This window comes from Mobula hypostoma, chromosome 18, assembly GCF_963921235.1.
Source record: "Mobula hypostoma chromosome 18, sMobHyp1.1, whole genome shotgun sequence".
NCBI classification, from domain to species: Eukaryota; Metazoa; Chordata; class Chondrichthyes; order Myliobatiformes; family Myliobatidae; genus Mobula; species Mobula hypostoma.
In genome coordinates, this window is record NC_086114.1 from 64,109,414 (window position 1) to 64,124,485 (window position 15,072).

The 15,072-nt window shown below is 43.9% G+C and overlaps 1 protein-coding gene across 1 annotated transcript in view; it reads right to left on the reverse strand.

The window, feature by feature from the left end:
- Nucleotides 1–442: 442 nt before the first annotated feature.
- man2a2 (mannosidase, alpha, class 2A, member 2) overlaps nt 443–15,072 on the reverse strand; it is a 70,977-nt gene continuing 56,347 nt past the window's right edge. The window contains exons 18-22 of the mRNA XM_063071032.1: nt 14,000–14,141; nt 12,125–12,258; nt 6,227–6,421; nt 4,426–4,536; nt 443–2,854 (exon numbers count right to left, since the gene is read on the reverse strand). Of these exons, the coding sequence (XP_062927102.1) occupies nt 2,705–2,854; nt 4,426–4,536; nt 6,227–6,421; nt 12,125–12,258; nt 14,000–14,141 (732 nt within the window). The 3' untranslated portion in view covers nt 443–2,704. The remainder of the gene's footprint in view (nt 2,855–4,425; nt 4,537–6,226; nt 6,422–12,124; nt 12,259–13,999; nt 14,142–15,072) is intronic.

Sequence of the window (15,072 nt, forward strand, 5' to 3'; positions counted from 1 at the left end):
CCAAAACGTCGACTGTACCTCTTCCTAGAGATGCTGCCTGGCCTGCTGTGTTCACCAGCAACTTTTTTGTGGGTTGCTTGAAATTCCAGCATCTGCAGATTTCCTCATGTTTGCCCTAACAGATTCGCTGGTTCCCCTTTATCTACTACTAATATTACTTCAAATAAATTGTTTAAGAATGAATTTGATTTTGCTTGATGTTACATCTTAGTTAAGGCCACAGGATATCAATAACACAATAGATTCCTCTGATACTGGAAACCTTGAGCAACACACACAAAATGCTGGAGGAACTTAGCAAGTTACAGCAGGACATTTTCTGTGTGCAGCTTCCCAGTCTGTTTGACGAAAGCCAGAGATTTATCAAAAATGTGCAGCAAGATTTCCTCACAGCAACAGCACGGCAAGCTTCTTTCACAATGCTCCAAACAGAAAATGGTAGAAAGATTCAGGCATCACCAGAGAGAGAAGTATTTATTCATTTCTCCAAATATCCGTCCTTTCAGTCCACTTCACATTTCCAGCATCCGCAGTGGTTAGTACTGACTCCGTTAGTTCTTGCATGCTGTGAATCTAACTACAGGTGCACAAAGACAAGTGTACAATGGACAAAGTCCAGTTCCTCTCATGTTTTATTGAGTATTTGTAACTGTGTTTTGCTCCTATAAAAGTGCGATTGTGACGTAAGAAAATCAAATACCCACCAAGTTCAAGCGATACTATTGGCAGCAGGAGACACAGCAGTCTGATCCCGTCAGGAATGCTGGGTCTTTTACAGAATAGGGCATGGTTAAATCCAATGGATACAAGGGAATCTAGTTAAATGCACATCCAGATCATCATCAAAAGGCCCCTGAATGAGGGAGGCACACCTAAACTCCAGAATCTAGTTAAATGTACTTCTAGATTATCAAGTGGCCCCTGAATGAGGGGAGTCACAACAGGAACACCTGACAACTTCAGCAAATATAATGTGGTTCTTGTACAAATGGTACCAAAGTTGATTGGTATACCTTTAATTTGTCATCTTATGCTACATCCACCACTATCAACCATCTTGAGGCTCTGTATTTAGTGTCCTGAAGGTCAAAGCAGTTTCATCAGACACTCTCCTTAGAAAGGACGGAGATAAAGTTGCCCTGCTGGAAGTTAAGACACTAACACTTCAGTCCTGTATCGGATCAGTGCAACAAAACATTCCTTCAGAAAATTTGTCAATTAATTTCAGTAAACTATCTGCACTTGGATATCTTTTCATTTTCTTCCAGCAGAACATGATTTTCTTTTTAATATCACTGGTTCAAAGCACAACTTAATTATTCCAGAATTTTTTTTCTGTTGGAAATTTCTATTGGACTCTTTCCTAGCTTCAAACTACGGAATTCATAATTTTTCAATTGCTAATTATTCCTACTGCCTTACAATTTGTTTAAAAAGTGATTATTTCCAAGAGCAGCAAATTAACCTTAAAAAACAACTTTCAGAAGTAGAACTTACTCTTATCATTTTGCAAAACTATCATAGAGCTCACATTGTGAATCAGAACACAGCAAGGAACGTTGAAATTTGTAAAAAAATGATGAAAATACCCAGCATATCCTTCAGAATCCAAAAACCACAAATGTTTTAGCTTTACTGGAGGTGGTAGAGAAAACTCAGAATGCTGATGTGTATTTGTGCATCCAGATCTGCTGTGTATTTACAGCATTTTTATTTGTTAACATTGCTGATCAGGTCTTGTACTGGGCTGTAAACATTGCGACAAGCACATCACACACAGCAGCTCAGCCGTACGTGAGGAGACCTGACGTCACCCAGCACCTTCAGCTCTGAATATGCAGCACAACCACAGATTATTGCACAAATACCCAGGGAGATGCTGACGAATGAAGCTGAGGCTTTGAATGTCTCAGTGCTGGTCCAAACACCAGAACCCAAGTCCTGAACAATGTGAGAACAGAAAATCAACTGGCCTGAGATTTACATGGCAAAATGCAGCAGGAACGTGTAGACACTGGTTTACACAAGCTTAGCTTCAGTCCATGTCAAGCTCATCTGTAACAGGGTAAGTATTTTCAAAGAACAGATTATCCTACTACCCCCCTCCGCCAAGTTTTGAATGGGAGAGACCTTGAGGAGAAATTCATTGTCAGTCTTCTCAGGAATGCATTACACAAGTTAGATCAGTTCAGGTGTACAGGTGTGCACACTGAGCAATTGTAAGTGTGCACACTGTTCTAATGCTGTGCACACAACTAACAGTTTCACACTTGCCTACTCTGTTTCTGCACACGAGCTTTTGCATACAGAGACAGGTGTAAACTGAACACTTCCAGATTCACCACAGCTCTAGTCCTTGCTTTTGGAGTTATGAATTTACAATCATGTCCAGCTTGCCGATTAAAGTCATGAAGTGACATACACTGTAGTGGTAAATGCATAAACTGCATGTAGAATTTCTACATAAAGTGCATTGGTTGGTGTGGCTCTGCTTTCACTATACAAGCAACTTGAAATTCACCAATCCAATTCAAATTCAGGGTTGTTCTGTTACACATTTTCCAGCTTTGAGTCTGCCCTTCCCCAACACCCTTCCCATCAACATCTTGGGGTTTATGAATCCAAGAGCCATGGTTCATATTGCTAATTGGCTGCTATCTTACAACTCCTAGCTCCAGGTGAGGAAGTACTGTTGGGAATTCACTCAAACCATCCGAATGCGGAAGGTGGAGATCTCCATTGGTTTCAGGAAGACAAGACTGCTGTTGAAGGGCTTGGCAGGATACAGGAGAGTCAGCGACATTGGCTGCACATTCACGACATCCAGGCCCTGAAACATGGTCCCCACTGATAACTGCAACAGAAAAGCATGAGACGGGTTAGGCTGTAAACAAGGGTTAGAGCATAGATTACAAAGCATACTACAGGTCCTTCGGCTCACGATATTGTGCTGACCCTTAACCTACTCCAAGATCAATCTAACCCTTCCCTCACACAGAACCCTCTATTTTCTTTCATCTATGTGCCTATCTCTTAAATTTAAATTCCAAAAAATTAAAAGCAGTGACTAATTTGTAGAAAAAATTTTTGGACATTTAAGAGCCTCATTAATGTCTCTAATGTATGTACCTCTATCACCACCACTCCTGGTATCACAAACAAGAGAAAATCTGCAGATGCTGGAAATCCAGACAACACATACAAAATGCTGGAGGAACTCAGAGGTCAGATAGCATCTATGGAAAAGAGTACAATCGACGTTTTGGGCCGAAACCTTTCAGCAGGACTGGAGAAAATAAGAAGAGGGGTAGAGTTAGAAAGTGGCAGGAGGGGGGAGGGAGAGATACAAGGTGATAGGTGAAATTGGGAGGGGGAGGGGTGAAGTAAAGAGCTGGGAAGTTGACTGGTGGAAGAGATACAGGGCTGGAGAAGGGGGGAGTCTGAACAGAAGGCCATAGCAGCATGAAAAGGGGGGAGGAGCACCAGAGGGAGGCGATGGGCAGGCAAGAAGATAAGGTGAAAGAGGGAAAAGGGGACCGGGAATGGTGAAGGGGTCGGGGTGGGGCATTACAGGAAGTTCATGAAATCAATGTTCATGCCATCAGGCTGGAGGCTACCTAGACGGAATACAAGGATCTCCCAGTGGTCATACATTTTAATTCCACATCTCATTCTGATATGTCTATCCACAGCCTCCTCTACTGTCAAGATGAAGCCACACTCAGGTTGGAGGAACAACACCTTATATTCCATCTGGGTAGCCTCCAACCTGATGGCATGAACACTGACTTCTCTAACTTCCGTTAATGTCCCACCTCCCCTTCGTACCCTATCCGTTATTTATTTTATATATATATATATTTTTTTCTCTCTCTCTCTGTCTGTCTCTCTCACTATACCCCTTGCCCATCCTCTGGGCTTCCCCCTTGTCTTTCTTCCCGGATCTCCTGTCCCATGATCCTCTCGTATCCCTTTTGACAATCACTTGTCCAGCTCTTGGCTCCATCCCTCCCCCTCCTGTCTTCTCCTATCATTTTGGATCTCTCCCTCCCCCTCCAACTTTCAAATCCCTTACTAACTCTTCCTTCAGTTAGTCCTGACGAAGGGTCTTGGCCCGAAACGTCAACTGTACCTCTTCCTATAGATGCTGCCTGGCCTGCTGCAATTCTTATGTGTGTTGCAGAATATAAGGTGTTGTTTCTCCAACCTGAGTGTAGCCTCATCACGATCGTACAGGAGGCCATGGATAGACATATTTGGAATGGGAATGGGAAGTGGAATTAAAATGGGTGGCCACTGGAAGATCCCACTCCACCCTCAACACTGCCTTCAACTGCTTCTCTTCATGTCATGCATTATCTGCTAATACCCTATCCTCCTGCCAGTTAACAGACTATCTACAGGGGTCAATCATCTGTCCCATACCTTGCCATGTGTGGTCGTACAATTGAAGCCCAGGCTCTTGGCCTCAAGCCCACAGTCAAAGCCTTTGCGATGAAGGATCAGAGCAGCTTCTAACCCTGGGGCTGAAACCACCTGCAGCAAAAAATAAATGAGACAGTGAGAGGGGAGGGGGGCTAGTAAATTGGGGTAAATACAAGCAAGAGACAGAAGAAGAGAGAGGAACAAGCATATGCACCTAGAGTGGGAGGGAAATGAGAGAGAGAGCTGCAGGTGAGACACGGAAGGCGTGAGTCACAGACAGACAACAGGTGGGAAGAGGAAGTGTGAGTGGTGAGCGATATTGATGTAGGAACTGCACCCACTATGATATGCCATTACAGTTCCAAATCATGTCCGCATTAGGTAGCATGGTAGCGTATCAGTTCGCACAATCACTCTACAGCAATCATCATTTGAGGTTTGATTCCTGCCGCTGTCGTAAGGAGTTTGTACATTCTCTCCGTGACCACAATGGTTTCCCCTGGGTGTTTCAGTTTCCCCCCACATTCCAAAGATGGGTTAGGGTTAGTATGGTGTGGGCATGCCATGTTGGCACTGGGAGAGAAGTGACACTTGTGGGCTGCCCCCAGCACAATCCCTGCTGATTTGATGCAAGCCATGCATTTCACGGTATGTTTTGATGTACTTGTGATAAGTAAGTAAAGCTAGCCTCCAGCGTAAGAGCAATGGCTGGAGACCAATAGCAGCACCCACATACAATTTGCCCAGTGGACAGTAATGCCTGTCTCGTCATCTACAGCGCCTTTATGAAGGAGATACAGGAGCATCAGGACTGGTCTGCCAGACTGGGGAACAGTTTCTTCCCTCAGGCTGTGAGCATAATGAATACCCTACCGTCACCGAGGTCTCATCATGAGGACAGTGAGCTGTCTACATATATTTTGTATTATATTTTATTAAATTATTTCTGGTAATATTTTGGTTTATGTGCTATATATGATACACATTTTGTGGTCCAGAAGAATGCTGTTTCACCGAACGTTCTTCAGGTTACAATAAACTTGAACTTCTGTTGGATGCCGCTCAATCCCATAACTAATGCTTTTTATTTGCGAAATCTGTATATTGCCAGCAAAGCTAGCATTTATTCAAGGTGGTCAACAGCCAATTTGCTTCAGCCACTGCTGTTCATATGGTAAGGATTCTGTTAGTACTGCTTTTGACCCCTCTCTTCTATGCAGAGAGGAAAGCCTCACCGAGCTTGAGATGGTCTCAGGAAGGCAAAGTGGGAAGAACACAGAAAAACCACAGCAGCGGCAATACTTCATTAGTAGTTTGAGGAGACTTGGTATGTCACCAAAGACTCTCACAAATTCCTACAGCTGTACCGTGGTGAGCATTCTAACCTCTGAATGAACGGACACCACACAGGATGAAAAAAAGCTGAAGAAAGTTGCAAACTTAGCCAGCTCCTTCAAGGGCACTAGTCTCCCCAGCATCAAGGATATCTTCAAAAGGCAATGCCACAAAAAGACAGCATCCATAATTGAGAACCCTCATCACCCAGGTCCTGCCCACTTCTCATTGCTACCATCAAGGAGGAGGTACCTTTTTAATTTCACTTACTTATTTAACATATATTTGTTTTTGCAATTGACAGTATTTTTATTATATATTGTAGTGTACTACTGCTGCTGCAAAACACATTTCGCGACATATGCCAGTGATATAAAACCCGATTCTGATTCCTTATGGTTACAGAGGGACGTGTTGAATCAGACAGGCAAGGGAGCAGCAAGTGTGGCCAGTGACCGTTCCTCACCTCAGACTGCAGAGTTCTGATATTCAGCAGGTGGAAGTCGCATGGTACAGCGGCAGAGAGTGCGTGCCAGGTTCGGATGGGCGGGATTTTCTGTGGCTGGGGTGTCACAGGCATCACCAGCATCTCATGGTTCACCAGCATCGAGGTCGTGTGACTGAGCAGCGAGGGGAAGTTCACTGGCCTGCTGTCCTGTACCTGCAGAAAACAGAAATCAACACGGGGGTGGGACAGGAAGCCTGCACTGGGCCCGGTTAATCTGGAACAAGGGTTGGCAATAGCATGAACCAAGCAATTTAACTGCTCCAAATTCTCTGATCCCCAAATCCACCCTTGCCTACACAAATGCCTGTTAGATTATTGTCATGTACACAAGTACACTGAGGTACGGGTACAATGAAAAACTTGGTTGCAGAACAGCACAGATAAGGAGGCACAGACAACACCCAAACTATATGAAGACTGCACAAAACAAGAGAGTAGTGCATTACAGGGTCACCAATTCTTGCAGGTTTTGTTTGCCGAGGGCATGCAATTACAATATACCCACCCTCACCCACCCCGAATCAAGACGTGATCAATTCCCACATCTGTAAGCTACTTAACCTGAGAGAGGCTTGAACTATCTGCCTGTAAGAGACCTGCACTTTCAAAACCAATCAGATTCAACCAAGATCAACCAACACGCCAAAGAGGCAGAAAGGAAGGAAGAAATTGCCTTGACTCTGCTGCCTCAGTTAACTTAATAAAAACATCATGAAAAGGACATTCAGCACCACCATTTATTTAATGAAGAATCCTCGTTCTCCTCAATATCCCACTCCTAAGTGCCAAATTCCTTAGGGATCAAAGTCTATTGGTCTCAGATTTGAATGTACTTGAGAGTTAGAGAATCTCTAAAGGTGACAGAAATCTTAGACGGATCACAGCTGGTGATGTCTAGACATTATAATTCTTTAAAATACAGTAAATGGCGGCTGAGCCAGGTATGGTTCTGGCTTTGGTCAATATCCATCCCCGTGCTGTTCCAGGAAGGAGACAAGGATATGCCCACTCCCTGACTGAATTCATTACCCTCACACTGAAGGCTGAAATGACCATGACCAACAAACACATCAGAGGTCTAACCAGAGACTATTGATCTGCAACCATCAGACTCACATCTTTCACAAGCTGTGAAATCCAGGCGATTTCCAGTTTTACTGGTCCACACTGACCCCTGCAGACAGTACAGCAGTAAACTGATACAGTGTGATGATCATTGCTAACAATTGCTGTTTCTCATCAGCAGGCATCCACACTTGGCACAGGACTGTCCTGAGTCAGGCCCCGAGGCATGCATGCACGTATCCATGGTGTCTCAGATCACAACCTGTGCAGTCACATCGTGCCGTCACAGACACTGCTCCATCCCTCCCACTACTCTTCACTCGAGAGGGAGAGATAAGCACCACTGATGTGGCTCATTACAGACCCTTCTCTCCTGAGTGAACATATTCAAGACAAGGCAACAGCATTTCTCCACAATGGAGGGAAAGAAACAGTCTATATTTTGGGCAGAGACCCTTCATCAGGATTGCAAAAGAAAGGGAAGAAGTCAGTATAAGATTGATGAGGGGAAGTAGCACAAGTTGGCAGATGATAGGTGAGGCTAGATGAGACGGAAGGTGGGTAGGGAAGGGAGGGATGAAGTGAGAAGCTGGGAGATGATCGTTTGAAGAGGAAAATTGTTGTAAAAGGAATCTCTTCAGGTTCTAACCTGCCAGTTTGGACATACAGAGCAACACACACAAAATGCTGGAGGAACTCAGGTCAGGCAGCACCTACAGAAATGAATTGAGCAGTCGACATTTTGGGCCAAAATCCTTCATCAACACTGGAAAAGGGAAAGATGCCAGAGTAAAAATCTGGGAAGAGGGGAAAGAGGACAAGCTAGAAGGTGATAGGTGAAGAAAGAGGCTAGGATGTGATAGGTGGAAGACGCAAAGGGCTGGAGAAGAAATCTGTTAGGAGAGGAGAGTGGGACCATGGGAAAAAGGGAAGGGGGAAGTGAAAGGCTGATGAGAAGAGGTGGTAAGAAGCAGAAGAGGAGGGATGGGGGAGGAGAAAACAAAATTTTACTGGAATGAGAAATCAATGTTCATGTCATCAGGTTGGAGGGTAGCTAGATGGAATATGAGGTGTGGCCTCACTGTGGCAGAAAAGGCAGGTATGTCGGAACAGGAATTTGGATAGGAATTAAAACGGCTGGCCACAAGGACATGGTGCTTATTGCGTATGGAATGGAGGTGCTTGAGAAGCAATCCCCGAGTTTACGTCAGGGGTCACCGATGTGGAGCAGGCCATATTGGGAACACTGGATACAGTGAACAATCGTTAGCAGAACTCACAAACAGTCAGCACAAGTCAGTGGAGAATGGTGAGGCATTAGAACACTGACCGATCTCACCCACTAATACAGAGGAAAAGGTGAACTGCTAGTCAGCAACTGGGGTATGAACACAGACAGGCAGCTATGAGCTATACTGCACAGGCAGCTACAGGTGACAGCACTGTGGAGGTCAAAGTTAATGAACAAACTACACTTTGACCAAGCCTGCGCTCTACAAGGTTACCTCGTGGGCGCTGCTCCAGGAAAAGATGAAGGCTACGAATGCCTTTAACATGGAGTGCAGCCTTGCCAGTAAGCCAATGGACTAAAGAGGAGCAACGGGAATGAAGAAAATGGTGAACATGTACAGTAAATGGCAAGCCCTGCCCATCACACTCCAGAGACAGCATTAATTAGACACACTCATACACAAAACCATCCACTCCCCTCTTCAGCCTGTCAGATGGGCAAACTGCAGCTTCCTATGACCACCAGTCCGCACTCCAGGTCTGAGAGTCTGGGCCCAAGGACTCCAGAGGCAGCCTGTCCTGCAGCTGGAGGCCAATCTGTGTGGGTGAGTGGGAGGTTGTGAGGCAGAAGGAAAGGGACTTGTTTTGCTGCTGATGTTTTGTTTTTTATTGTGTTCTGTTGTTGCTTGTGTTGTTCTGTTGAACATCGTGGGCATGTGATGTTGGCACTGGAATGTGTGGTGACACTGGCAGGCGGGCTGCCCCCAGCACATCCTTAGGTTGTGTTGGCTGTAAATGCAAGTAACACATTTCAATGTATGTTTCAATGTACATGTGACAAATAAATTAATATGTACCAGCTCCCCACCATATAGCCTTCTAAATACTGTATGTGCATGTAAAAAAGCAAACATTTTAAACACAAGAATGCAGAGTGATTACCAGCTTCCTAGCTGGGACCCACTGCACACAGCACAGGAAATTCCCACAAACTCCACTCATTTCCAACTTAGATCAGTTGTGCAATTCTAATTAATTGTTCCCCAACAGTGCAAAACTCCTACTACCAACAGCTGTTCGCTGTAACACTAGTCACAGGTTTGACAGCCCATGACGACTCCAATATCCTTCAGCCATTAGGACGCTACAGTAGGGGCAGAACATTCACTTCGTAACCCAAATGTGAAGGCAGAGCACACTAACTCTGTTAATGATACAATTCTTGGTGCAGGGTGAGAAACAGAGGAGAATCCACGTCAATACATCCCTCAGAGTTGCTGCACAAGTTGATAGGGTAGCTAAGAAAGTGTATAGTGTGTTGGTCTTCAGTAGTCAGGGCATTGAATTCAAGAGCCGCGAGGTAACGTGCAGCTTTATAAAACCTGGGTTAAACACACTTGGAGTATAGTGTTCAGTTCTGGTTGCTTCATTATAGGAAGGATGTGGAAGCTTTGGGGAGGGTACAGAGGAGCTTTACCAAGATGCTGTCTTGATTAAAGAGAATGTCTTATGAAGATAGGTTCAGCTAGTGAGGGCTTCTCTCTTTGGAGTGAAAGAGGATAAGAGGTGACTTGATAGAGGTGTACAAGATGATCGGAGGCATAGAGTGGATAGCCAAAGACCGTTTTTCCCAGGGCAAAAATGGCTAATACAATGGGGCTTAATTTTAAGGTGACTGGAGGAAAGTATAGTGGGGAAAATGTCAGAGGTAGCTTTTTTTTTTAAATACACAGAGTGGTGGGTGCATGGAATCTGCTGCTAGGGTTGGTGGTACAGGCAGATATATCAGGGACATTTAAGAAACTCTTATATAGGCACTTGGAAGAATGAAAAAGGACCATGTGGAAGGAAGGGTTAGGTCAAAAGGTTGGCACAACATTAGAGATGATGAGCCTGTACTATGCTGTTCTATGTTAACGCAGCTGGTCACTAAAGGAAGTAAAGCTTCATCTTGCAAACTATTTTATTTGACACTATTTTACTGAAGCACAAGAACTCTTCTGAGGCAGTCCCTCAGGGTGAAGGGTGTTTTACAGTTCTGAGAATCCCAAGGTGGCTGAGAGATCTGCCAACTCTGCTCGAAGGATTGTTTGGGATATTTTATTATTTACTTAGAGATACTGCGCCAAACAGGCCCTTCCGGCCCAACAAGCCGCACAGTCCGGCAGCCCCCAATTTTAATCCTAGCCCAATGAACCTACCAATCGGTAATTCTTTGGACTGTTGTTTGAAACCGGAGTACCCGGAGGAAACCCACACAATCACTGGGAGAACATACAAACTCCTTACAGACTGTGCTGGAATTGAACTCCAAAACACCCCAAGCTGATATAGTGTCCAACCACTACACCACAGTGGCGCCCAAAATGCTCGTGTGTTGGTTTCAAAATTAATTCATACATTCCTGCCGTAGACACTCAAAATGCTCTGTGCCTCCCTAGACACACCTTCCCTGAGCATCATACCTGTGTTTGGAACAGCCAAGACTATTTCAATGGCTGACCCGCACACTGGTTCATGCTGAGGTTATTAAAGCACAATGGGAATGCCTGTTTAGCTTGAAGGGATAGACATGTTGTGGCCACTCTATTAGGTACAGGAGTAGAACCCAGTGTGGTCTTCTGCTGTAGTCCACTCATTTCAAGATTCGTTCTGTTGTGCATTCAGAGATGCTCTTCTGAATACAACTGTTGAAATGTGTGGTTATTCGAGTTGCTGTTGCCTTTCTGTCAACTTGAAGCAGCCTGTCCATTCTCCTCTGATTTCTCATTAACAAGGCATTTTCGCCCACAGAACTGCTGCTCGCTAGATGTTTTTCCCTTTTTTGTACCATTCTCTCCATAGACTAGATACTACTGTGTGTGAAATTCCCAGGAGATGAGCAGTTTCCAACTTACACAAACCACTCCATTTAGCACCAACAATCATTCCACAGTCAAAGTCACTTAGATCACATTTCTACTCCATTCTGATGTTTGGTTTGAACAACTGAACCTTTCAACCATATTTGCATGTTTTATGCATTGAGTTGCTGCCACATGATTGGCATTACAAGCAAGTGCAAGGTATAGCTAATAAAGTGACCATTGAGTGTACACCAGGCTTAGTCTGTGCCTAACCTGTCACAGAACTTATTAAATTCAGAACACAAAAAGACAACACTGGATAGGAAACAAATCCCAGATAATTTCCCCAATCCTCTCCTTGCCCACAACAGCCCCTGTTGTTGCTAAGGTACATTATGACAAGTAATAGGGGTTCTGAAGCTCCATATTTACTGTTGGGCATTTGATTGCAGTGAGGATTTCAAGAAGGACCCTCCCTTGTCCTCAGCCAGTTAGGACACTGGAGAACAGTAGGTGATTTCTAATTTTCCCTACTTCTCAAGGCCATCAGCTGGCTTAATACAGACCACATCTGGAAGTGGACATGTCTGGAAGACAATGGTCAACTGGATCTATAACCCCACTGGAACTGAGAAACAACTATTTTGCGTCAAGTTTATCTCCATAACAGAGACAACAGATTATTCACAAAAGACATTTGTAAAGGATTAAATACTTTGTCTGACGTCATTCTTCTCTCCAGCAAGATGCGAAATCTGTTGCAGGTCAGTACATTGTCCTTTAGTCCCTGTCCCAGGCCTCGATTATCATCCTGCATTAAGCGGCGATCCAGAATAATCTCCAACTGACCTGCAGATGTAAGGGGATAAGCATGAGATTAGGCTTTAGCGATACAGCATCACGATTATCTGGTTTACTGTCTGTAACATCCTCTTTAATTTCTTCAGGAAGGTGGTTTGTTAGAAATTTCAACTTTTTGAAATGTTATTTCCATAAATGCAGGTCATTCTTCACTGTGGCCTTCTCGTATTCCACCTCCACAACACAGCCTACATGATTAATAAGATAAGCAAACTTTATCAACAGATCACAGAGGTTCCCCAGACTTTAAGGCAATCCAGTTCTCCCTCATGAGTACACTAAACAAACAGGACTGGATGTAAAGTCACGGTAAGCTCAGGAACATTTTAAGTCAGTCTAATAAGCATTCCCTGTCCTGCCTGACAATGTTGAAAGAAGAGAGTTTACTAGCTTTCTGGTTTGCATGAACCAGATACACAAGAAAATGGAAGAGGCTATTCAGCCCCTCATGTCTGCCCCATTATTCAAGATGACATGGTTGATCAACCCCAGCCCTAGATAGTCCCAACTTCAAAAATTATCTACTTCCATTTAAAAACGTCCCAGTCATCCTCTACAACGTTTCAGACAGACGGTGCCAGATTCACCACTCTCTGCAAGAATTTCTACACTTCTCAGATGACTAGCTCATCTTGTAACTATGTTCCTGTTTGAAACTCTCCCACTGATGAAAACATGTCAACATCTACCATGTCTTGCTTTTACAGGATCTTAAAAGTTTCATTAAATCACCCCTTGTTCTTCTCAACATGAAAGAATACAAAACTATGAACACAAGATTTTGTGATGCTGGAAATATTGAGCAACACACATAAGCTGGAGATAGTCAGGTGGTCAGGCAACATCTTTGAAGGTAAACAAACATTGTTCTGGGCTGAGACCCTTCATCAGGACTGGAAAGAAAGGGGGATAAAGCCAGAATTATGTGGGGGTGCGGTAGGTGATATGTGAGACCAGGAAAGGGGGAAGGTGGGTAGGTGAAGAGGAGGGATAAAGCAAGCTGGGAGGTAAAGGACTGAAGAAAGAGGAATTTGATGGGAGAGGACAGTGGACCATGGGAGAAAGGGAAGGAAGAGGGGCACCAGAGGGAAGTGACAGGCAGGTGAGGAGAAGGGGCAAGAGGGTAGCCAGAATAGGGAATGGAAAAAAAAAGGGGGGGGGGAGAAATTACTGGAAATTAGAGAAATCGATGCTCATGCCATCAGGTTGGAGGCTAGACAGAATATGAGGTATTGCTCCTCCAGCCTGAGCTTGGCCTCATTGCGGCAGTAGAGGAGCCCCACGGGCAGAGATGTCAGAATGCGAATGGGAAGTTGACTTGAAATGGGTGGTCACCAGGAGATCCTATACAAAACCAACTGATGACAGCATAGTCCTCTCATCACTGGAATTAGCCAAGTGAATCTCCTTTGGACTACCTCCAAGGCTGCTGTGTCCTTTATAGAACTCAGGAGAGATTCTACTGTCAGTCCTTCAAAAAAGTGAATCACCTTGTTCAACAGTTCAAAGCAAAATGCAGTACAAGATTCATAAAGCACCCTGATCACCAAGTGATGAGGCTGATACAGTGAGCTCTGACTCTGCTATTAACAATGTCTCCCAACAATAACGATCCTGGCATTACTACAGATTGTGATGCGAGGGAAGAGATGCCAGCTCCTGACCCCATCCCCACCCTGAACTTTCTCCCCACTCATATGGTGTCCAGGGGTACTAAAGGATTACTTACCACTATGTATGCTTGACACACCCAGAGACTGAGCAGTGTGCACTGTAAGGCGAGAACGGTTGTCCTGAATATAGGCCATGGTGGGCATGGGGTAGAAATTGGCCTGAAGTGGCAATTTTTGTAAGTATTTCCTAGGTTGAATCTATATTAAAGAGAAATGAAGATTAATTGATTCTGCTGTGCCAAGTCTTTGTTATCTGAAACTACAAAGTCAATTTGAGATTTAAATATCATTCAATCTGGAAATAAGAATGCTAATGTGATGACCAGAAAATGACAAGTTTGTTACTAAAATGATAATGTGTAGTTACATCAGGACAACATTCTGCTTCCCAACGCACTAAGGAAGCAATGTGTTGTCCAGATGTGACTCTAGACCTGCTTTGGATGCCTCTTAACTGCCTGTGAGATGCTCTGGCAAGCCACTCATTCCAATTACAATCTTAGATGGACAGTAATTGTGAGCATCTGCTGGTGCAGCCTGTATTTTTTAAACAGATATTGAAGATAACATTTAATTCTATATTCTTGCCTTCATGGAAACTGATGTCAAAGCACTCCTATTACTCTCCCCACCCTTGGATACATCCCAAAACATCCAGACATTTACCTAGTTAAAAACTTTTTATCTGTGTGTACTGGTTCTGACAATATTTATAATATAGGCTACTACAAACCTCATTTAATGCCAGGCTGGTGTAATTACAGGACAATAAGATCACTTCACAAGTTTCCATTGGAAATGTTTAAGGAATGGTATGGAAAAATTAGGCTAAAATACAACAATTTTACAAGGGACTGATTATACACTTAGTGGTCACTTTATTAGGTACACCTGGTCGTTAATGCAAATATCTAATCAGGCAATCACTGTGGCAGCAACTCAATGCATAAAAGCATGCAGACATAGTCAAGAAGTTCAGTTGTTATTTAGATTAAACATCAGAATGAGGAAGAGATATGATCTAAGTGACTTTGACAATGGTATGATTGTTGGTGCCAGACTGGGTAGTTTCAGTATTTCAGAAACTGCTGATTTTTTGGGAATTTCATGCACAATAGTCTAGAATTTA